The sequence below is a fragment of the Hemiscyllium ocellatum genome, chromosome 17, assembly GCF_020745735.1.
Source record: "Hemiscyllium ocellatum isolate sHemOce1 chromosome 17, sHemOce1.pat.X.cur, whole genome shotgun sequence".
NCBI classification, from domain to species: domain Eukaryota; kingdom Metazoa; phylum Chordata; class Chondrichthyes; order Orectolobiformes; family Hemiscylliidae; genus Hemiscyllium; species Hemiscyllium ocellatum.
The window spans coordinates 67,602,950-67,628,710 of record NC_083417.1 but is presented as its reverse complement, the minus strand read 5'-3'; the positions used below and the strand labels follow the sequence as shown (position 1 = coordinate 67,628,710).

Here is a 25,761-nt window from a genome sequence, read left to right as displayed (position 1 = left end):
TCACACTGAGGCCGGGAGTTCACACTGAGACCGGGGGTTCACACTGAGACAGGGAGTTCACACTGAGACCGGGAGTTCACACTGAGACAGGGAGTTCACACTGAGACAGGGAGTTCACACTGAGGTTGGGAGTTCACACTGAGGCATTGAGATCAAAATGGGAACGTGGGTTCACACTTTCACAGGGTGTTCACACTGAGGCCTGGAGTTCACATTGAGACTGGGTTTGACACTGAGGCATTGAGTTCACACTGAGGCCCGGAGCTCACACTGAGACCGGGAGCTCACACTGAGACCGGGAAGTCACACTGAGCCCGGGGGTTCACACTGAGGCCGGCGGTTCACACTGAGCCCGGGGGTTCACACTGAGACCGGGAGTTCACTCTGAGACCGGGGGTTCATAGTGAGGCCGGTGGTTCACACTGAGACCGGGTGTTCACACTGAGACCTGGGTTTCACACTGAGACCGGGGGTTCACACTGAGACCGGGGGTTCACACTGAGACCGGGAGTTCACACTGATACCGGGGGTTCACACTGAGACCGGGAGTTCACACTGAGACCGGGAGTTCACACTGAGACCGGGAATTCACACTGTCACCTGGAGATCTCACTGAGGGTGGGTGTTCACACTGAGACTGGTGGTTCACACTGAGACCGGGGGTTCACACTGAGATGTGCGGTTCACACTGACACACGGAGGTCACACTGAGACCGGTTTTGACACTGAGGCATTGAGTTCACACTGAGGCCGGGTGTTCACACTGATACCGGGTGTTCACACTGACACCGGGAGTTCACACTGAGGCCGGGAGATCACACTGAGGCCGGGGGTTCACACTGAGGCCGGGGGTTCACATTGAAACCGTGGGTTCACACTGAGACCGGGAGTTCATACTGAGACCGGGGTTTCACACTGAGACCGGAAGTTCACACTGAGACCGGAGTTCACAGTGAGACCTAGGGTTCACACTGAGACCGGGAGTTCACACTGAGACCGGGGGTTCACACTGAGGCCTGGAATTCACACTGAGACCGGGTGTTCACACTGAGGCCGGGGGTTCACAATGTGACCGGGAGTTCACACTGAGACCAAAGGTTCACACTGAGACCGGGGGTTCACACTGTGGCCAGGAGTTCACACTGAGATGTGTGGTTCACACTGACACACGGAGGTCACAGTGAGACCGGGTTTGACACTGAGGCATTGAGTTCACACTGAGGCCGGGAGTTCACACTGAGGCCGGGAATTCACACTGAGGCCGGGGGTTCACACTGAGACCAGGGGTTCACATTGAAACCTGGAGATATCACTGAAGCCGGGAGTTCACACTGAGACCGGGGGTTCACACTGAGGCCGGGGGTTCACACTGAGACAGGGAGTTCACACTGAGGCCGGGGGTTCACACTGAGACCAGGGGTTCACACTGAGGCCTGGAGTTCACATTGAGACTGGGTTTGACACTGAGGCATTGAGTTCACACTGAGGCCGGGAGCTCACACTGAGACCGGGAGCTCACACTGAGACCGGGAAGTCACACTGAGCCCGGGGGTTCACACTGAGGCCGGCGGTTCACACTGAGCCCGGGGGTTCACACTGAGACCGGGAGTTCACTCTGAGACCGGGGGTTCATAGTGAGGCCGGTGGTTCACACTGAGACCGGGTGTTCACACTGAGACCTGGGTTTCACACTGAGACCGGGGGTTCACACTGAGACCGGGGGTTCACACTGAGACCGGGGGTTCACACTGAGACCGGGAGTTCACACTGAGACCGGGAGTTCACACTGAGACCGGGAATTCACACTGTCACCTGGAGATCTCACTGAGGGTGGGTGTTCACACTGAGACTGGTGGTTCACACTGAGACCGGGGGTTCACACTGAGATGTGCGGTTCACACTGACACACGGAGGTCACACTGAGACCGGTTTTGACACTGAGGCATTGAGTTCACACTGAGGCAGGGTGTTCACACTGATACCGGGTGTTCACACTGACACCGGGAGTTCACACTGAGGCCGGGAGATCACACTGAGGCCGGGGGTTCACACTGAGGCCGGGGGTTCACATTGAAACCGTGGGTTCACACTGAGACCGGGAGTTCATACTGAGACCGGGGTTTCACACTGAGACCGGAAGTTCACACTGAGACCGGAGTTCACAGTGAGACCTAGGGTTCACACTGAGACCGGGAGTTCACACTGAGACCGGGGGTTCACACTGAGGCCTGGAATTCACACTGAGACCGGGTGTTCACACTGAGGCCGGGGGTTCACAATGTGACCGGGAGTTCACACTGAGACCAAGGGTTCACACTGAGACCGGGGGTTCACACTGTGGCCAGGAGTTCACACTGAGATGTGTGGTTCACACTGACACACGGAGGTCACAGTGAGACCGGGTTTGACACTGAGGCATTGAGTTCACACTGAGGCCGGGAGTTCACACTGAGGCCGGGAATTCACACTGAGACCGGGTGTTCACACTGAGGCCGGGGGTTCACAATGTGACCGGGAGTTCACACTGAGGTCGGGGGTTCACACTGAGGCCGGGTGTTCACACTGAGGCCGGGGGTTCACATTGAGACCGGGGGTTCACACTGAGACCGGGGGTTCACACTGAGACCGGGAGTTCACACTGAGGTCAGGGGTTCACACTGAGGCCATGGGTTCACATTGAAACCTGGAGATATCACTGAAGCCGGGAGTTCACACTGAGACCGTGGGTTCACACTGAGGCCGGGGTTCACACTGAGACAGGGAGTTCACACTGAGGCCGGGGGTTCACACTGAGACCGGGGGTTCACACTGAGACCGGGAGTTCACACTGAGACCAGGGGTTCACACTGAGGCCGGGGGTTCACACTGAGACCGGGAGTTCACACTGAGACCGGGGGTTCACACTGAGACCAAGGGTTCACAGTGAGGCCGGGGGTTCACATTGAGACCGGGAGTTCACACTGAGACCGGGGGTTCACACTGAGACCGGGAGTTCACACTGAGGCATTGAGTTCACACTGAGACCGGGGGTTCACACTGACACCTGGAGATCTCACTGAGACCGGGGGTTCACACTGAGACCGGGAGTTCACACTGAGACCAGGGGTTCACACTGAGACCGGGGGTTCACACTGAGACCAAGGGTTCACACTGAGGCCGGGGGTTCACACTGAGGCCGGGGGTTCACACTGAGACCGGGGGTTCACACTGAGGCCTGGGTTTCACACTGAGGCCGGGAGGTCACACTGAGACCGGGAATTCACACTGAGGCCTGGGTTTCACACTGAGGCCGGGAGTTCACACTGAGGCATTGAGTTCACACTGAGACCGGGGGTTCACACTGACACCTGGAGATCTCACTGAGACCGGGGGTTCACACTGAGACCGGGAGTTCACACTGACACCTGGAGATCTCACTGAGACCGGGGGTTCACACTGAGACCGGGAGTTCACCCTGAGACCTCGTGATCACACTGATGCCGGGGGTTCACACTGAGACCGGGAGTTCACACTGAGAACGGGGGTTCACACTGAGACCGGGGGTTCACACTGACACCTGGAGATCTCACTGAGGCTGTGAATTCACACTGAGGCCGGGGGTTCACACTGAGACCGGGGGTTCACACTGAGACCTCGGGATCACACTGAGACTGGGGGTTCACACTGAGGCCGGGAGTTCACACTGAGACCGGGGGTTCACACTGAGACAGGGAGTTCACACTGAGACCGGGAGTTCACACTGAGACAGGGAGTTCACACTGAGACAGGGAGTTCACACTGAGGTTGGGAGTTCACACTGAGGCATTGAGATCAAAATGGGAACGTGGGTTCACACTTTCACAGGGTGTTCACACTGAGGCCTGGAGTTCACATTGAGACTGGGTTTGACACTGAGGCATTGAGTTCACACTGAGGCCCGGAGCTCACACTGAGACCGGGAGCTCACACTGAGACCGGGAAGTCACACTGAGCCCGGGGGTTCACACTGAGGCCGGCGGTTCACACTGAGCCCGGGGGTTCACACTGAGACCGGGAGTTCACTCTGAGACCGGGGGTTCATAGTGAGGCCGGTGGTTCACACTGAGACCGGGTGTTCACACTGAGACCTGGGTTTCACACTGAGACCGGGGGTTCACACTGAGACCGGGGGTTCACACTGAGACCGGGAGTTCACACTGATACCGGGGGTTCACACTGAGACCGGGAGTTCACACTGAGACCGGGAGTTCACACTGAGACCGGGAATTCACACTGTCACCTGGAGATCTCACTGAGGGTGGGTGTTCACACTGAGACTGGTGGTTCACACTGAGACCGGGGGTTCACACTGAGATGTGCGGTTCACACTGACACACGGAGGTCACACTGAGACCGGTTTTGACACTGAGGCATTGAGTTCACACTGAGGCCGGGTGTTCACACTGATACCGGGTGTTCACACTGACACCGGGAGTTCACACTGAGGCCGGGAGATCACACTGAGGCCGGGGGTTCACACTGAGGCCGGGGGTTCACATTGAAACCGTGGGTTCACACTGAGACCGGGAGTTCATACTGAGACCGGGGTTTCACACTGAGACCGGAAGTTCACACTGAGACCGGAGTTCACAGTGAGACCTAGGGTTCACACTGAGACCGGGAGTTCACACTGAGACCGGGGGTTCACACTGAGGCCTGGAATTCACACTGAGACCGGGTGTTCACACTGAGGCCGGGGGTTCACAATGTGACCGGGAGTTCACACTGAGACCAAGGGTTCACACTGAGACCGGGGGTTCACACTGTGGCCAGGAGTTCACACTGAGATGTGTGGTTCACACTGACACACGGAGGTCACAGTGAGACCGGGTTTGACACTGAGGCATTGAGTTCACACTGAGGCCGGGAGTTCACACTGAGGCCGGGAATTCACACTGAGGCCGGGGGTTCACACTGAGACCAGGGGTTCACATTGAAACCTGGAGATATCACTGAAGCCGGGAGTTCACACTGAGACCGGGGGTTCACACTGAGGCCGGGGGTTCACACTGAGACAGGGAGTTCACACTGAGGCCGGGGGTTCACACTGAGACCAGGGGTTCACACTGAGACCGGGAGTTCACACTGAGACCAGGGGTTCACACTGAGGCCGGGGGTTCACAATGTGACCGGGAGTTCACACTGAGACCAAGGGTTCACACTGAGACCGGGGGTTCACACTGTGGCCAGGAGTTCACACTGAGATGTGTGGTTCACACTGACACACGGAGGTCACAGTGAGACCGGGTTTGACACTGAGGCATTGAGTTCACACTGAGGCCGGGAGTTCACACTGAGGCCGGGAATTCACACTGAGACCGGGTGTTCACACTGAGGCCGGGGGTTCACAATGTGACCGGGAGTTCACACTGAGGCCGGGGGTTCACACTGAGGCCGGGTGTTCACACTGAGGCCGGGGGTTCACATTGAGACCGGGGGTTCACACTGAGACCGGGGGTTCACACTGAGACCGGGAGTTCACACTGAGGTCAGGGGTTCACACTGAGGCCATGGGTTCACATTGAAACCTGGAGATATCACTGAAGCCGGGAGTTCACACTGAGACCGGGGGTTCACACTGAGGCCGGGGGTTCACACTGAGACAGGGAGTTCACACTGAGGCCGGGGGTTCACACTGAGACCGGGGGTTCACACTGAGACCGGGAGTTCACACTGAGACCAGGGGTTCACACTGAGGCCGGGGGTTCACACTGAGACCGGGAGTTCACACTGAGACCGGGGGTTCACACTGAGACCAAGGGTTCACAGTGAGGCCGGGGGTTCACACTGAGACCGGGAGTTCACACTGAGACCGGGGGTTCACACTGAGACCGGGAGTTCACACTGAGGCATTGAGTTCACACTGAGACCGGGGGTTCACACTGACACCTGGAGATCTCACTGAGACCGGGGGTTCACACTGAGACCGGGAGTTCACACTGAGACCAGGCGTTCACACTGAGACCGGGGGTTCACACTGAGACCGGGGGTTCACACTGAGACCAAGGGTTCACACTGAGGCCGGGGGTTCACACTGAGGCCGGGGGTTCACACTGAGACCGGGGGTTCACACTGAGGCCTGGGTTTCACACTGAGGCCGGGAGGTCACACTGAGACCGGGAATTCACACTGAGGCCTGGGTTTCACACTGAGGCCGGGAGTTCACACTGAGGCATTGAGTTCACACTGAGACCGGGGGTTCACACTGACACCTGGAGATCTCACTGAGACCGGGGGTTCACACTGAGACCGGGAGTTCACACTGACACCTGGAGATCTCACTGATGCCGGGGGTTCACACTGAGACCGGGAGTTCACACTGAGACCGGGGGTTCACACTGAGACCGGGGGTTCACACTGAGACCTCGGGATCACACTGAGACTGGGGGTTCACACTGAGGCCGGGAGTTCACACTGAGACCGGGGGTTCACACTGAGACCGGGGGTTCACACTGAGACCGGGATTTCACACTGAGACCGGGTGTTAACACTGAGGCCGGGAGTTCACACTGAGACCGGGGATTCACACTGAGACCGGGAGTTCACACTGACAGCTGGAGATCTCACTGTGACCGGGAGTTCACACTGAGACCTCGGGATCACACTGAGACCGGGAGTTCACACTGAGACCGGGGGTTCACACTGAGACCGGGAGTTCACACTGAGACCGGGAATTCACACTGAGACCGGGAGTTCACACTGAGACCGGGGGTTCACACTGAGACCGGGAGTTCACACTGAGACCGGGGGTTCACACTGAGTCCGGGAGTTCACACTGAGGCCGGGAGTTCACACTGAGACCGGGGGTTCACACTGACACCTGGAGATCTCACTGAGACCGGGAGTTCACACTGAGACCTCGGGATCACACTGAGACCGGGGGTTCACACTGAGACCGGGAGTTCACACTGAGACCGGGGGTTCACACTGAGACCGGGAGTTCACACTGAGACCGGGGGTTCACACTGAGACCGGGAGTTCACACAGAGACGGGGAATTCACACTGAGACCGGGAGTTCACACTGAGACCGGGGGTTCACACTGAGACCGGGAGTTCACACTGAGACCGGGGGTTCACACTGAGACCGGGAGTTCACACTGAGACCGGGGGTTCACACTGAGGCCGGGAGTTCACACTGAGACCGGGAGTTCACACTGAGGCCGGAATTCACACTGACACCGAGAGTTCACACTGAGACAGGGAGTTCACACTGAGACCGGGAGTTCACACTGAGAATAGGAGTTCACACTGAGACCAGGAGTTCACACTGAGTCCGGGGTCTCACACTGAGGCCTGGAGTTCACACTGAGGCCGGGAGTTCATACTGAGACCGGGGGTTCACACTGAGGCCGGGAGTTCACACTGAGACCGGGAGTTCACACAGAGACCGGGAATTCACACTGAGACCGGGAGTTCACACTGAGGCGGGGAGTTCACACTGAGAACAGGAATTCACACTGAGACCGGGAGTTCACACTGAGGCGGGGAGATCTCACTGAGGCCGGGGGTTCACACTGAGACCGGGGGTTCACACTGAGACCGGGAGTTCACACTGAGACCGGGGGTTCACACTGAGACCGGGAGTTCACACTGAGACCGGGGGTTCACACTGAGACCTGGGGTTCACACAGAGACCGGGAATTCACACTGAGACCGGGAGTTCACACTGAGACCGGGGGTTCACACTGAGACCGGGAGTTCACACTGAGACCGGGGGTTCACACTGAGACCGGGAGTTCACACTGAGACCGGGGGTTCACACTGAGGCCGGAATTCACACTGAGACCGGGAGTTCACACTGAGGCCGGAATTCACACTGACACCGAGAGTTCACACTGAGACAGGGAGTTCACACTGAGACCGGGAGTTCACACTGTGAATAGGAGTTCACACTGAGACCAGGAGTTCACACTGAGTCCGGGGTCTCACACTGAGGCCTGGAGTTCACACTGAGGCCGGGAGTTCATACTGAGACCGGGGGTTCACACTGAGGCCGGGAGTTCACACTGAGACCGGGAGTTCACACTGAGACCGGGAGTTCACACAGAGACCGGGAAGTCACACTGAGACCGGGAGTTCACACTGAGGCAGGGAGTTCACACTGAGAACAGGAATTCACACTGAGACCGGGAGTTCACACTGAGGCAGGGAGATCTCACTGAGGCCGGGGGTTCACACTGAGACCGGGGGTTCACACTGAGGCCGGAATTCACACTGACACCGAGAGTTCACACTGAGACCGGGAGTTCACACTGAGAACAGGAGTTCATACTGAGACCGGGGGTTCACACTGACACTGGTGTTCTACACTGAGACCGAGGGTTCACACTGTGATGTGGGGTTCAAACTGAGGACGGGAGGTCACACTGAGACTGGGTTTGACACTGAGGCATTGAGTTCACACTTAGAACGGGGGTTCACACTGAGGCTGGGGTTCACACTGAGACCGGGAGTTCACACTGAGACCGGATGTTCACATTGAGGGCGGGTGTTCACACCAAGGCAGGTTGTTCACATTGAGGCCTGGAGTTCACACTGATACCTGGAGTACATACTGAGGTCGGGGTTCACACTGAGACCGGGAGTTCACACCAAGGCAGGTTGTTCACACTGAGGCTTGGAGATCACACTGAGACCGGGTATTCACACCGAGGCCGAGGGTTCACACTGGGGCTGGGGGCTCACACTGAGACAGGAAGTTTACAATGAGATTGGGGGTTCACACTGTGTCCAGGGATTCACACTGAGACCAGGACTTCACTCTGAGGCCTGGAGTTCACACTGAGACTTGGGGTTCACACTGAGACTGGGGGTTCACACTGAGGCCAGGTTTGACACTGAGGCATTGAGTTCACACAGAGAACGGGGGTTCACTGTGAGATCAGGGAGTTCACACTGAGACTGGGTGTTCACACCAAGGCAGGTTGTTCACACTGAGGCCTGGAATTCACACTGAGTCCGGGGTTCTACACTGTGTCGGGGGTTCACACTGTGATGTGGGGTTCACACTGAGGACAGGAGGTCACACTGAGGCCTGGCGTTCGCACTGACACTGGTTTTGACACTGAGGCATTGAGTTCACACAGAGAACGGGGGTTCACACTGAGACCAGGTGTTCACACTGAGGCCTGGAGTTCGCATTGAGACTGGGTTTGACACTGAGGCATTGAATTCACCCTGAGGCAGGGAGTTCACACCGAGGCTGGGGGTTCACACTGAGACCGGGAGTTCACACTGAGACCGGGAGTTCATACTGAGACTGGGTATTCACACCGAGGGCGAGGGTTCATACTGAGGCCGGGGGTTCACACTGAGGCCGGGAGTTCACACTGAGGACCGGAGGTCACACTGAGACTGAGTTTGACACTGAGGCATTGGGTTCACACTGAGAACGGGTGTTCACACTGAGACCGGGGGTTCACACTGAGACCGGGAGTTCACACTGAGGCCTGGCGTTCGCACTGAGACCGGGAGTTCACACTGAGACTGGGGGTTCACACTGAGAACGGGGGTTCACACTGAGGCCGAGAATTCTCACTGAGACCGGGAGTTCACACTGAGATGTGGGGTTCACACTGACGCCGGGAGGTCACACCAAGGCCTGGAGTTCACACTGAGCCCGGTGGTTCAACACTGAGACCGGGGGTTCACACTGAGGCCGGGAGTTCACACTGAGACCGGTGTTTCACACTCAGACCAGGAGTTCACACTGAGGCCGGGGATTCACACTGAGGCCGGGGGTTCACACTGAGGCCGGTGGTTCACATTGAAACCGTGGGTTCACACTGAGACCGGGAGTTCATACTGAGACCGGGGTTTCACACTGAGACCGGCAGTTCACACTGAGACCGGGAGTTCACAGTGAGACCTAGGGTTCACACTGAGACCGGGAGTTCACACTGAGACCGGGGGTTCACACTGAGGCCTGGAATTCACACTGAGACCGGGTGTTCACACTGAGGCCGGGGGTTCACAATGTGACCGGGAGTTCACACTGAGACCAAGGGTTCACACTGAGACCGGGGATTCACACTGTGGCCAGGAGTTCACACTGAGATGTGTGGTTCACACTGACACACAGAGGTCACAGTGAGACCGGGTTTGACACTGAGGCATTGAGTTCACACTGAGGCCGGGAGTTCACACTGAGGCCGGTAATTCACACTGAGACCGGGTGTTCACACTGAGGCCGGGGGTTCACAATGTGACCGGGAGTTCACACTGAGGCCGGGGCTTCACACTGAGGCCGGGTGTTCACACTGAGGCCGGGGGTTCACATTGAGACCGGGGGTTCACACTGAGACCGGGGGTTCACACTGAGACCGGGAGTTCACACTGAGGTCAGGGGTTCACACTGAGGCCATGGGTTCACATTGAAACCTGGAGATATCACTGAGGCCGGGAGTTCACACTGAGACCGGGGGTTCACACTGAGGCCGGGGGTTCACACTGAGACAGGGAGTTCACACTGAGGCCGGGGGTTCACACTGAGACCGGGGGTTCACACTGAGACCGGGAGTTCACACTGAGACCAGGGGTTCACACTGAGGCCGGGGGTTCACACTGAGACCAAGGGTTCACACTGAGACCAAGGGTTCACACTGAGGCCGGGAGATCACACTGAGGCCGGGGGTTCACTCTGAGACCGGGAGTTCACAATGAGACCGGGAGTTCACACTGAGGCCGGGGGTTCACACTGAGGCCTGGGGTTCACACTGAGGCCGGGGGTTCACACTGAGATCGGGGGTTCACACTGAGGCCTGGGTTTCACACTGAGGCCGGGAGGTCACACTGAGACCGGGAATTCACACTGAGGCCTGGGTTTCACACTGAGGCCGGGAGTTCACACTGAGACCGGGAGTTCACACTGAGGCCGGGGGTTCACACTGAGACCGGGAGTTCACAATGAGACCGGGGGTTCACAGTGAAACCTAGAAATCTCACTGAGACCAGGGGTTCACACTGAGGACGGAATTCACACTGACACGAAGAGTTCACACTGAGACAGGGAGTTCACACTGAGACAGGGAGTTCACACTGAGACCGGGTGTTCACACTGAGGTTGGGAGTTCACACTGAGGCATTGAGATCAAAATGGGAACGTGGGTTCACACTGTGACAGGGTGTTCACACAGAGGCCTGGAGTTCACATTGAGACTGGGTTTGACACTGAGGCATTGAGTTCACACTGAGACCAGGGGTTCACATTGAGACCGTGGGTTCACATTGAGACCGGGAGTTCACACTGAGGCCAGGGGTTCACACTGAGACTGGGGGTTCACACTGAGGCCGGCGGTTCACACTGAGACCAGGGGTTCATAGTGAGGCCAGGGGTTCACATTTAGACCGGGAGTTCACACTGAGACCGGGGGTTCATAGTGAGGCCAGGGGTTCACACTGAGACCGGGGGTTCACACTGAGACCGGGAGTTCACACTGAGACCGGGGGTTCACACTGAGACCGGGAGTCCACACTGAGACCGGGGGTTCACACTGAGACAGGGAGTTCACACAGAGACCGGGAATTCACACTGAGACCGGGAGTTCACACTGAGACCGGGGGTTCACACTGAGACCGGGAGTTCACACTGAGACCGGGGGTTCACACTGAGACCGGGAGTTCACACTGAGGCATTGAGTTCACACTGAGACCGGGGGTTCACACTGACACCTGGAGATCTCACTGAGACCGGGGGTTCACACTGAGACCGGGAGTTCACACTGACACCTGGAGATCTCACTGAGACCGGGGGTTCACACTGAGACCGGGAGTTCACACTGAGACCTCGTGATCACACTGATGCCGGGGGTTCACACTGAGACCGGGAGTTCACACTGAGACCGGGGGTTCACACTGAGACCGGGGGTTCACACTGACACCTGGAGATCTCACTGAGGCTGTGAATTCACATTGAGACTGGGGGTTCACACTGAGACCGGGGGTTCACACTGAGGCCGGGGGTTCACACTGAGACCGGGGGTTCACACTGAGACCTCGGGATCACACTGAGACTGGGGGTTCACACTGAGGCCGGGAGTTCACACTGAGACCGGGGTTCACACTGAGACCGGGGGTTCACACTGAGACCGGGATTTCACACTGAGACCGGGTGTTAACACTGAGGCCGGGAGTTCACACTGAGACCGGGGGTTCACACTGAGACCGGGCGTTAACACTGAGGCGGGAGTTCACACTGAGACCGGGGGTTCACACTGAGACCGGGAGTTCACACTGACAGCTGGAGATCTCACTGTGACCGGGAGTTCACACTGAGACCTCGGGATCACACTGAGACCGGGGGTTCACACTGAGACCGGGAGTTCACACTGAGACCGGGGGTTCACACTGAGACCGGGAGTTCACACAGAGACCGGGAATTCACACTGAGACCGGGAGTTCACACTGAGACTGGGGGTTCACACTGAGACCGGGAGTTCACACTGAGACCGGGGGTTCACACTGAGACCGGGAGTTCACACTGAGGCATTGAGTTCACACTGAGACCGGGGGTTCACACTGACACCTGGAGATCTCACTGAGACCGGGAGTTCACACTGAGACCTCGGGATCACACTGAGACCGGGGGTTCACACTGAGACCGGGAGTTAACACTGAGACCGGGGGTTCACACTGAGACCGGGAGTTAACGCTGAGACCGGGGGTTCACACTGAGGCCGGGAGTTCACACTGAGACCGGGAGTTCACACTGAGGCCGGAATTCACACTGACACCGAGAGTTCACACTGAGACAGGGAGTTCACACTGAGACCGGGAGTTCACACTGAGAATAGGAGTTCACACTGAGACCAGGAGTTCACACTGAGTCCGGGGTCTCACACTGAGGCCTGGAGTTCACACTGAGGCCGGGAGTTCATACTGAGACCGGGGGTTCACACTGAGGCCGGGAGTTCACACTGAGACCGGGAGTTCACACTGAGACCGGGAGTTCACACAGAGACCGGGAATTCACACTGAGACCGGGAGTTCACACTGAGGCGGGGAGTTCACACTGAGAACAGGAATTCACACTGAGACCGGGAGTTCACACTGAGGCGGGGAGATCTCACTGAGGCCGGGGGTTCACACTGAGACCGGGGGTTCACACTGAGGCCGGAATTCACACTGACACCGAGAGTTCACACTGAGACCGGGAGTTCACACTGAGAACAGGAGTTCATACTGAGACCGGGGGTTCACACTGACACTGGTGTTCTTCACTGAGACCGAGGGTTCACACTGTGACGTGGGGTTCAAACTGAGGACGGGAGGTCACACTGAGACTGGGTTTGACACTGAGGCATTGAGTTCACACTTAGAACGGGGGTTCACACTGAGGCTGGGGTTCACACTGAGACCGGGAGTTCACACTGAGACCGGATGTTCACATTGAGGGCGGGTGTTCACACCAAGGCAGGTTGTTCACATTGAGGCCTGGAGTTCACACTGATACCTGGAGTACATACTGAGGCCGGGGTTCACACTGAGACCAGGACTTCACTCTGAGGCCTGGAGTTCACACTGAGACTGGGGGTTCACACTGAGACTGGGGGTTCACACTGAGGCCAGGTTTGACACTGAGGCATTGAGTTCACACAGAGAACGGGGGTTCACTGTGAGATCAGGGAGTTCACACTGAGACTGGGTGTTCACACCAAGGCAGGTTGTTCACACTGAGGCCTGGAATTCACACTGAGTCCGGGGTTCTACACTGTGTCGGGGGTTCACACTGTGATGTGGGGTTCACACTGAGGACAGGAGGTCACACTGAGGCCTGGCGTTCGCACTGACACTGGGTTTGACACTGAGGCATTGAGTTCACACAGAGAACGGGGGTTCACACTGAGACCAGGTGTTCACACTGAGGCCTGGAGTTCGCATTGAGACTGGGTTTGACACTGAGGCATTGAATTCACCCTGAGGCAGGGAGTTCACACCGAGGCTGGGGGTTCACACTGAGACCGGGAGTTCACACTGAGACCGGGAGTTCATACTGAGACTGGGTATTCACTCCGAGGGCGAGGGTTCATACTGAGGCCGGGGGTTCACACTGAGGCCGGGAGTTCACACTGAGGACCGGAGGTCACACTGAGACTGAGTTTGACACTGAGGCATTGGGTTCACACTGAGAACGGGTGTTCACACTGAGACCGGGGGTTCACACTGAGACCGGGAGTTCACACTGAGGCCTGGCGTTCGCACTGAGACCGGGAGTTCACACTGAGACTGGGGGTTCACACTGAGAACGGGGGTTCACACTGAGGCCGAGAATTCTCACTGAGACCGGGAGTTCACACTGAGATGTGGGGTTCACACTGACGCCGGGAGGTCACACCAAGGCCTGGAGTTCACACTGAGCCCGGTGGTTCAACACTGAGACCAGGGGTTCACACTGAGGCCGGGAGTTCACACTGAGACCGGTGTTTCACACTCAGACCAGGAGTTCACACTGAGGCCGGGGATTCACACTGAAAACGAAAGTTCACACTGAGACCGGGGGGGTCTCACTGAGGCGGGGTTTCACACTCAGACCAGGAGTTCACACTGAGGCCGGGAGTTCACACTGAGCCCAGGGATTCACACTGAGCCCGGGGGTTCACATTGAGGATGGGAGGTCACACTGAGACCGGGTTTGACACTGAGGCATTGAGTTCACACTGGGAACGTGGTATTCACACTGTGACAGGGTGTTCACACTGAGGCCTGGAGATCGCATTGAGACTGGGGGTTCACACTGAAGCCAGGAGTTCACACTGAGACTGGGGGTTCATACTGAGGCCAGGAGTTCACACCGAGCCCAGGAGTTTACACTGAGATCGGGAGTTCACACTGAGAATGGGGGTTCACCCGAAGACCGGGGGGTCACACTGAGACCGGGGGTTCACACTGAGGCCGGGAGTTCACACTGAGACCGGGGGTTCACACTGAGGCCGGGAGTTCACACTGACCCCGGGAGGTCACACTGAGCCCGGGGATTCACACTGAGGCCTGGAGTTCACACTGAGACCGGGGGTTCACACTGAGACCGGGGGTTCACACTGAGACATGGGGTTCACACTGAGACTGGGAATTCGCATTGAGGCCAGGAGTTCACACTGACGCCGGGAGGTCACAGTGAGGCCGGGGTTCATGCTTAGGTCTGGAGTTCACACTGAGCCCGGGGGGTTCCCACTGAGGACGGGGTTAACACTGGAACTGGGAGGTCACACTGAGACCCGGTGTTCACACCGAGGCCAAGGGTTCATACTGAGGCTGGGGGTTCACACTGAGGCCGGGAGTTCACACTGAGACTGGGGGTTCACACTGAGACCGGGGGTTCACACTGAGGACGGGGTTCACACTGAAACTGGGAGTTCACACTGAGACCGGGGGTTCACACTGAGACCTGGGGTTCACACTGAGGCTGTGGGTTCACATTGAGGCCAGGAGTTTACACTGATGCCGGGAGGTCACACTGACACCTGGAGTTCATACTGAGACCGGGTATTCACACCGAGGGCGGGAGTTCACACTGAGACTGGGTTTGACACTGAGGCATTGGGTTCACACTGAGAATGGGTGTTCACACTGAGACCGGGGGTTCACACTGAGCCCGGGAGTTCACACTGAGACCGGGAGTTCACACTGAGACCGGGGGTTCACACTGAGACCGGGAGTTCACACTGAGACCGGGGGTTCACACTGAGACATTGGGTTCACACTGAGACCGGGAGTTCACACTGAGACCGGGGGTTCACACTGAGACCGGGAGTTCACACTGAGGCCGAGAATTCTCACTGAGACCGGGAGTTCACACTGAGACCGGGAGTTCACACTGAGACCGGGGGTTCACACTGAGACCGGGAGTTCACACTGAGACCGGGGGTTCATACTGACACCTGGGGATCTCACTGAGGCCGGCAGTTCACACTGAGGCCGGCCGTTCACACTGAGGCCGGGAGTTCACACTGAGACCGGGAGTTCACACTGAGGCCGGAATTCACACTGACACCGAGAGTTCACACTGAGACAGGGAGTTCACACTGAGACCGGGAGTTCACACTGAGGCCGGTGGTTCACACTGAGTCCGGGGTCTCACACTGAGGCCTGGAGTTCACACTGTGACGTGGGGTTCACACTGAGGCTTGGAGTTCACATTGAGACTGGGTTTGACACTGAGGCAATGAGTTCACACTGAGACCGGGAGTTCACACTGAGACTGGGAGTTCACACTGAGACCGGGGGTTTCATACTGAGACCTGGAGTTCACACTGAGACCGGGGGTTCACACTGTGACGTGGGGTTCAAACCGAGGACGGGAGGTCACACTGAGACTGGTGTTCACACTGAGACTGGGTTTGACACTGAGGCATTGAGTTCACACTGAGAACGGGGGTTCACACTGAGGCTGGGGTTCACACTGAGGCCGGGAGTTCACACTGAGACCGGATGTTCACACTGAGGGCGGGTGTTCACACCAAGGCAGGTTGTTCACATTGAGGCCTGGAGTTCACACTGATACCTGGAGTACATACTGAGGCCGAGGTTCACACTGAGACCGGGGGTTCACACTGAGACCGGGAGTTCACACTGAGGCCGGGTTTGACACTGAGGCATTGAGTTCACACTGAGAACGGGGTTCACACTGAGGCCGAAACTCACACTGACACCGAGAGTTCACACTGAGGCCTGGAGTTCACACTGAGACCGGGGGTTCACATTGAGACCGAGAGTTCACACTGAGGATGGGAGGTCACACTGAGACCGGGTTTGACACTGAGACATTGAGTTCACACTGGGAACGTGGGTTCACACTGTGACAGGGTGTTCACACTGAGGCCTGGAGTTCACACCGAGACTGGGATTGACACGGAGGCATTGAGTTCACACTAAGAACATGGGTTCACACTGAGGATGGGGGTTCACACTGAGGCTGGGTGTTCACACTGAGGCCAGGTGTTCACATGGTGACCGGGGGTTCACACTGAGACCGGGCATTCACACTGAGATTGGGGGTTCATACTGAGGCAGGGGTTTACAACGAGGCCAGGGTACACACTGACACCTGGAGTTCTCACTGAGACCAGGAGTTCACACTGAGACTGGGAGTTCACACTGAGACTGGGTTTGACACTGAGGCATTGAGTTCACACTGAGAACGAAAGTTCACACTGAGACCGGGGGGGTCACACTGAGGTCTGGAGTTCACACTGAGGCCTGGAGTTCACACTGAGACCGGGAGTTCACACTGAGACCGGAGGTTCACACTGAGGCCGGGGGTTCACACTGAGGCCGTGGGTTCACACTGAGACCGGGAGTTCACACTGAGACCGGGGTAAAACTCTGAGGCATTGAGTTCACACTCAGAACGGGGTTTCACACTGAGACGTGGGGTTCACACTGAGACCGGGAATTCGCATTGAGGCCAGGAGTTCACACTGACGCCGGGAGGTCACAGTGAGGCCGGGGTTCACGCTGAGGTCTGGAGTTCACACTGAGCCCGGCGGGTTCCCACTGAGGACGGGGTTCACACTGGAACTGGGAGGTCACACTGAGACCCGGTGTTCATACTGAGACCGGGAGTTCACACTGAGACCAGGTATTCACACCGAGGCTAGGGGTTCATACTGAGGCTGGGGGTTCACACTGAGGCCGGGAGTTCACACTGAGACCGGGGGTTCACACTGAAACTGGGAGGTCACACTGAGACCTGGGGTTCACACTGAAACTGGGAGGTCACACTGAGACCTGGGGTTCACACTGAGGCTGTGGGTTCACATTGAGGCCGGGAGTTCACACTGAGACCGCGGATTCACATTGAGGCCAGGAGTTCACACTGATGCCGGGAGGTCACACTGACACCTGGAGTTCTCAAGGAGACCGGGAGTTCACACTGAGACCTGGAGGTCATACTGAGGCCGGGCATTCACACTGAGACTGGGTTTGACACTGAGGCATTGAGTTTACACTAAGAACGGAAGTTCACACTGAGGATGCGGGTTCCAACTGCGGCCGGGGGTTCACACTGAGACCGGGGGTTCACACTGAGACCGGGGGTTCACATTGAGGCTGGGGGTTCCCACTGAGACCTGGACTTCATACTTAGACCGGGGGTTTACAGTGAGACCAGCAGTTCACACTGAGACCGTGGGTTCACACTGAGGTCTGGTTTGACACTGAAGCATTGAGTTCACACAGAGAACAGGGGCTCACACTGAGAATGGGGATTCACACTAAGACCGGGGTTCCACACTGAGACTGGGAGTTCACACTGAGGCTGGGAGTTCACGCTGAGGCCAGGAGTTCACACTGAGGCCTGGAGTTCACACTGAGGCTGGTGGTTCACACTGAGTCTGGCGTCTCACACTGAGACCAGCGGTTCACACTGTGACGTGGGGTTCACACTGAGGACGGGAGGTCACACTGAGCCTGGCGTTCGCACTGAGACTGGGTTTGACACTGAGGCATTGAGTTCACACTGAGAACGGGGTTCACAATGAGACCAGGGGGTCTCATTGAGGTTGGGGATTCACACTGAGACCTAGGGTTCACATTGAGACCGGGAATTCGCACTGAGGCCGGGAGTTCACGGTGAGGCATTGAGTTCATATTGAGGCTTGGAGTTCACACTGAGACCAGGAGTTCGCACTGAGATGTGGGGTTCACACTGACGCCGGGAGGTCACACTAAGGCCTGGAGTTCACACTGAGCCCGGGGTTTACACCGAGGCTGGTGTTCACACTGAGACCTGGAGTTCTCACTGAGACCGGGGGTTCACACTGAGACCTGGAGTTCTCACTGAGACCGGGGATTCACACTGAGACCTGGAGTTCTCACTGAGACCGGGGATTCACACTGAGACCAGGGATTCACACTGAGACGTGGGGTTCACACTGAGGCCTGGCGTTCGCACTGAGACTGAGTTGTACACTAAGGCATTGAGTCCACACTGAGAACGAAAGTTCACACTGAGACCGGGGGGTCACACTGAGACCGAGTTTTCACAGCGAGGGTGAGGGTTCATACTGAGGCCGGGGGTTCACACTGTGACGTGAGGTTCACACTGAGGCTTGGTATTCGCACTGAGACTGGGTTTGACACTGAGGCATTGAGTTCACACTGACAACGAAAGTTTACACTGAGACCGGGAGGTCACACTGAGACTGGGGGTTCACATTGAGACCGGGAGTTCACACTGAGACCGGGAGTTCACACTTAGGATGGGAGGTCACACTGAGACCGGGTTTGACACTGAGGCATTGAGTTCACACTGAGAACGGGGGTGCACACTGAGACTGGGCGTTCATACTGAGGCCAGGTGTTCACACTGAGCCCAGGGGTTCACACTGAGGCCGGGCTTCACACCGAGCCCGGGAGTTTACACTGAGAGCGGGTGTTCACACTGAGGCCGGGGGTTCACACTGAGGCCGGGGGTTCACACTGAGACCGGGGGTTCACACTGAGACCGGGAGTTCACGCTGAGAATGGGGGTTCACACTCAGACCGGGAGTTCACACTGAGGCCTGGAGCTCACACTGAGGCCGGGGGTTCACACTGAGGCCGGGATTTCACACTGAGGCGTTGAGTTCACACTGAGGCGTTGAGTACACACTGGGAACGTGGGTTCACACTGTGACAGGGTGTTCACACTGACACCTGGGTCTACACTGAGGCCGGGGGTTCACACTGAGGCCTGGCGTTTGCACCGAGACTGGGTTTGACACTGAGGCACTGGGTTCACGCAGAGAACGGGAGTTCACATTGAGACCAGGGGTCACACTGAGACCGGGGTAAAACACTGAGGCATTGAGTTCATACTGAGAACGGGGGTCCACACTGAGGCCGGGAATTCGCACTGAAACGGGGGATTCGCATTGAGGCCAGGAGTTCACACTGAGCCCGGGGGTTCCCACTGAGGACGGGGTTCACACTGAAACTGGGAGGTCACACTGAGACCAGGTATTCGCACCGAGGCCAAGGGTTCATACTGAGGCCAGGTGTTCACACTGACGCCGGGAGGTCACAGTGAGGCCGGGGTTCACGCTGAGGTCTGGAGTTCACACTGAGCCCGGGGGGTTCCCACTGAGGACGGGGTTCACACTGGAACTGGGAGTTCACACTGAGACCGGGAGTTCACACTTAGGATGGGAGGTCACACTGAGACCGGGTTTGACACTGAGGCATTGAGTTCACACTGAGAACGGGGGCTCACACTGAGGCTGGGTATTCACACTGAGACCGGGGGTTCACACTGAGGCCGGGGGTTCACATTGAGGCTGGGGGTTCCCACTGAGACCTGGACTACATACTTAGACCGGGGGTTTACAGTGAGACCAGCAGTTCACACTGAGACAGGGGGTTCACACTGAGGTCTGGTTTGACACTGAAGCATTGAGTTCACACAGAGACCCGGGGGTTCACACTGAGAATGGGGATTCTCACTAAGACCGGGGGTTCACACTGAGGCTGGGAGTTCACGCTGAGGCCAGGAGTTCACACTGAGGCCTGGAGCTCACACTGAGGCTGGTGGTTCACACTGTGACGTGGGGTTCACACTGAGGACCGGAGGTCACACTGAGCCTGGCGTTCGCACTGAGACTGGGTTTGACACTGAGGCATTGAGTTCACACTGAGAACGGGGGTTCACAATGAGACCAGGGGGTCTCACTGAGGCCGGGAGTTCACACTGAGATGTGGGGTTCACACTGAGACCGGGAGGTCACACTGAGGCCTGGCGTTCGCACTGAGACTGAGTTGGACACTAAGGCATTGAGTTCACACTGAGAACGAAAGTTTACACTGAGACCGGGGGGTAACACTGAGGCTGGGAGGTCTCACTGAGGCTGGGGGTTCACACGAAGACCGGGGGTTCACACTCAGACCGGGAGTTCACACTGATGCCGGGAGGTCACACTGAGTCGGGTTTGACACTAAGGCATTGAGTTCACACTAAGAACAGGGGTTCACACTGAGGATGGGGGTTCCCACTGAGACCGGGAGTTCACATTGAGGCTAGGTGCTCATACTGAGACAGGGGGTTCACACTGAGACCAGGAGTTCACACTGAGGCATGGAGTTCACACTGAGACCAGGAGTTCACACTGGGGCTGGGAGTTCACGCTGAGCTCGGGGGTTCCCACTGAGGACGGGGCTTCACACTGAGGCCTGGCATTCGCACTGAGACTGGGTTTGACACTGAACATTGAGTTCATACTGAGAACAGGGTTCACAATGAGACCAGGGGGTCTCACTGAGGCCAGGGGTTCACACTGAGACCTAGAGTTCACACTGAGACAGGGAATTCGCACTGAGGCCGGGAGTTCACACCGAGGCCGGGGTTCACACTGACGCTGGGAGTTCTCACTAAGACCGGGAGTTCACACTGTGACGTGGGGTTCACACTGAGGCCTGGCGTTCGCACTGAGACTGGGTTTGACACTGAGGCATTGAGTTCACACTGAGAACGAAAGTTCACACTGAAACCGGGGAGTCACACTGATGCCGCGAGGTCTCACTGAGGTTGGGGGTGCACACTGAGAATGGGGTTCACATGAAGACTGGGGTTACACACTCAGACCGGAGGATCACACTGAAGCCGGGAATTCTCACTGACGCCGGGAGGTCACACTGAGGCTGAGCATTCACACTGAGACCGGGTTTGACACTGAGGCATTGAGTTCACACTAAGAACTTGGGTTCACACTGAGGCCGTGGGTTTACATTGAGGCCTGGAATTCACACTGAGACCGGGAGTTCACACTGAGGCCGGGAGTTCACACTGAGACCGGGGGTTCACACTGAGAAGTGGGGTTCACACTGACACCGGGGGTTCACACAGAGACCGGGGGTTCACACTGAGAACAAGAGTTCACACTGAGGCCGGAGTTCACACCGAGCCCTGGAGTTCACACTAAGCCCTGGAGTTCACACTGAGTCTGGGGGTTCACACTGCGACCTGGAGTTCACACTGAGGCCTGGAGTTCACACTGAGGCCTGGAGTTCACACTGCGGCCTGGAGTTCACACTGAGGCCTGGAGTTCACACTGAGGCCTGGAGTTCACACTGAGGCCTAGAGTTCACACTGAGGCCTGCAGTCCCTGCTGGCTTCAATCAAAGCTCAAAGAAGGAGGTATGAAGAAAAAGAAACATGGAAAGACAAATAAATAAGAAATGTGCGGAGCAGCCAACCTCTGGTTGAGGAGTCCTACTCCACTGCCTGTACTCTGTACTCTTCCAACTGAAGTGAACAACTTCACGTTTCTCATATCATACTCCATGTGCCAGATTATTACCCAATCACTCAACCTATCTATAACAATTGGCAATCTCATGTCCTCCTCACAACATATTTTCTTACCTTTGCATCATCTGCAAAAGTTAACTCCTGTGGCATCGTTGCCCTTATCGAATTCATTGATAAAAATTACAAGGCCTCTGGGACTCAATTTCTCACATTGTGCCAATCAGAAAAAGACCCATTTATGCTCTTATTTCCTGCCAGCTGACTGATGTTCTATCCATGCTAATATGCAAATGCGTAATGAGTTATGAAACAATCTCATAATGTTTTGTGGCACTGTGTCAGATACAGCCTGGATATTCAAGTACAGCACGCCGACTGGCTCCCCTTTATATGCTGTGCATGTTATTCTTTAAATAACTCCAATGAACTGTTTAAACATGATTTCCCTTTCACAAAAGCATGATTACCTTGAGGTTTTCGAACTGCCCAGCTATAACTCTTTGATGACCCAATTCCAATGTTGTGCCGATGTCAAGCTAACTGGCTTAAGAGTTTCCTATTCTCTGCTTCCCTCCCTTCTTCAACACATGAGTTATATTTACCACTTCCCATTCTGTTGGGACCTTCCTTGAATCCAGCAGCTTGGTAAATTAACACCAATGCATTCACTATCTCATTATCAAGTTCTATTAAGACTCAGGGCTGAGGTCCATCGGAACCTGTCAGCTTGCCAGCCTACAACTCCATCAGTTTGTTTAGTAACACTTCCCTGATTATTGTAGCTTTGTTAGATTTTCTCCCTTCCTTCCACCATCTAATTTACAGCCATTATTGTAATTTTTCTGTATCCTCAGGAACAAAATATTTGTTGATTTCAGTCACCATTACCTTATTATCTATTATAAACTCCCCCATTCTCAGTTCTCGCAGACCAATACTCACTCGACTTTCCCTTTTTTTTTAAATAACTGCAGGAACTCTTGCTGTCCATTTTTAGTTTTCTCGCTAGCTTTCTCTCATAATTTCATTTTGGTCATCCTTGATTATTCTTTGTACTCTGCTCAATCATCTGACATTCTATTCATGTTTCCATAGCTATGTTTTTTTTGTTAAATGTAAGGCTTTCCTTAATTTTGTCAGTTAACCAAAGATGATAGGTCACCCACTAACAATCTTCTTTATTGTAGGAATGTACCATTACTAAGTATTCCAAATCATGGCCTTGTATGTCGGTCACTGTTTTGCTATTGATGCCTCCCCCAGCCTAATAGCCACATCATTTCATGTGATGTTGTGGGGAGGTTATACAGGAGATTAGTGAGGCCTCTTCTGGAGTACTGCGTCCAGTTCTTGTTGCCCAGTTACAGAAAGGATGTTATTAAACTGGAGAGGAATCAGAAGAGATTTACCAGGTTTGGGAGGTTTGAGTTATAAGGAGAAGTTGGATAGACTGGGACTTTTTTCACTGGAGTGTAGGAGGATGAGAGGTGACCTGACAGAAGTTTGTAAAATAATGAGGGGGATAGATAGTGTTAATGGTAGCTTTCTTTTCCTGAGGTCGGAAGTCACACGACACCAGGTTATTTGAAATCACATGACTTCTGACCCAGTCCAACGCTGGCACCACCACATCATGGCTATCTTCCTTTCCTGAGAAGGGGGCTTGGGTTTCAAGACTAGGGAGCACATTTTTAAGGTGAGAGGGAAGAGGTTTAAAAAAGATATGAGGGGGAAATTGTTTACACAGAGAATGGTTCATGTGTGGAATGAACCAGATAAGATATTCTCATGTGTGAATAAGATACTCTCTTGGAAATATTATACAAATTCCTCATTCAGTCAATGTGATTGATCTTCAGTTCATGTGGAGATTAAATGACCCACGATAATTGCAGTCCCTTTATCACAAGCATCTATATTTCCTCATGGTTACTTTACCCCACAATGTGGGTACTTTTAAGGGTAGGCTGTAGATAGAACATAGAATATTACAGCGCAGTACAGGCCCTTCGGCCCTTGATGCTGTGCTGCCCCTTCTAGTGATTTCTTTCCCCTACATTTCCTCAAACCCATTCTCTGTCCTAATCACCTGAGTCACACTCTTCACTAACTGGTGTGTCAATATTATCCTTGATTAACAATGCTACCCATTCAACTTAGTTTCTTATTCGACCTGATATAATCTTCTTGAAATAATAAACAAATACATTCAGTTAAAATTAATTACCCCTCTGATTTTTCTCCATCGTTGCTTGCATAATGTCAAAGAGATTAATCTTTAATTCCTGGAGATTCCAGGGAAATTAACTGTGGACAGTTGGTTCACAAACTACCAGTCGCTGGGGCTAGTCAACTAGCTACCAGGAGTTAGTTAACTGGTCAAGGGGCTAATTCGCCAGTCAACAGGAGTGAGTCATCTAGTCACCAGAACTAGTCAACCAGCTGTGAGGAGCTAGTGAACCAGTTACCAGGGCTAGTTAACTCGTCACCAGCAGTGGATTATCTAGTCACCAGAACTAGTCAATCAGTTACCAAGTGCTAGTGAACCGGTCATCAGGAGTGAGGCATCTAGTCACTGAAATGGGTCAACCAGCTGCCAGGAGCTAGTGAACCAGTCACCAGGGCTAGTTAACAGGTCGCCAGGAATGAGTCATCTAGTCACCAGAACTAGTCAATCAGTTACCAGGAGCTAGTGAACTGGTCACCAGGAGTGAGTGCACCAATTGCAGACACTAGTTAACCAGTTGTAGGAGCCAGTTAACTCGCTGTGAGGAGTACCAGTGGGAACTGGTCAGTTACCGGGTGCCCATCAACTTAGCACCGGGAGCTCCACCAAGAGCTAGTGAGCTAACCATCAGGAGTTGGTCAATCATCCAGTCATCAGCAACTAATCAGCCCTTCCACACCCACAAGTGGAAGTCGTTGCAGGCCCGGGTTTGCCAGGTTTGAGAACAGGAGCGAGCAATTAGTGTTGAATTTACTTCTCCCTCTTACTCTCCTGCATCCCTGTCCTCTCCCTCCTAGTAATTCCCTAGTTGCTGATGTCGCTGCCCTCTATTTACGTTCTCCCACCCCCTCACTCTCCCAGCTGCCTGTCACAGTATATTTTAATTTTTATTGGATATTCTCCGATTATGAATCCTGGCCTCACAGTTTGGTCCCTGCCCTAGAAAAGGCAAATTCTCTTCACAGCCATTCAACGGGAAGAATTCAAACAGATTCCCCTTACATTTTGTCCCAGCTGATGGGGTCGGGGCGGAACTTGACCTTGGTCCACTCTTGACGGGGAAGCTGCCCTTGCTTCTCCGGGGAACGGAGACCATGACGCGCTGGCGCTTGACAGCTGGTACTGCCCGGCTTGGCTGGGGGACCCTGTGGTAGTCGTACATCCTGCGGAACGAAAATAATGCTGAGTCACGGAGTGCGGGCAGAGCGCAGAACAAGCTGAGTCAGCACGGAGGTCTGGGTCCCCGCTGACCCGTGAATGCATTGGTTGTACAATGAGATACACGTTAGGTCTGTC

At 55.4% G+C, this 25,761-nt stretch overlaps 1 protein-coding gene across 1 annotated transcript in view; it reads right to left on the bottom strand.

Moving 5' to 3' along the window:
- Positions 1-25,761, bottom strand: part of LOC132824024 (RNA-binding Raly-like protein) — a 970,546-nt gene that overhangs the window by 113,456 nt on the left and 831,329 nt on the right. The window contains exon 5 of the mRNA XM_060838262.1: positions 25,468-25,628. Coding sequence (XP_060694245.1) covers positions 25,468-25,628 — 161 coding nt within the window. The remainder of the gene's footprint in view (positions 1-25,467; positions 25,629-25,761) is intronic.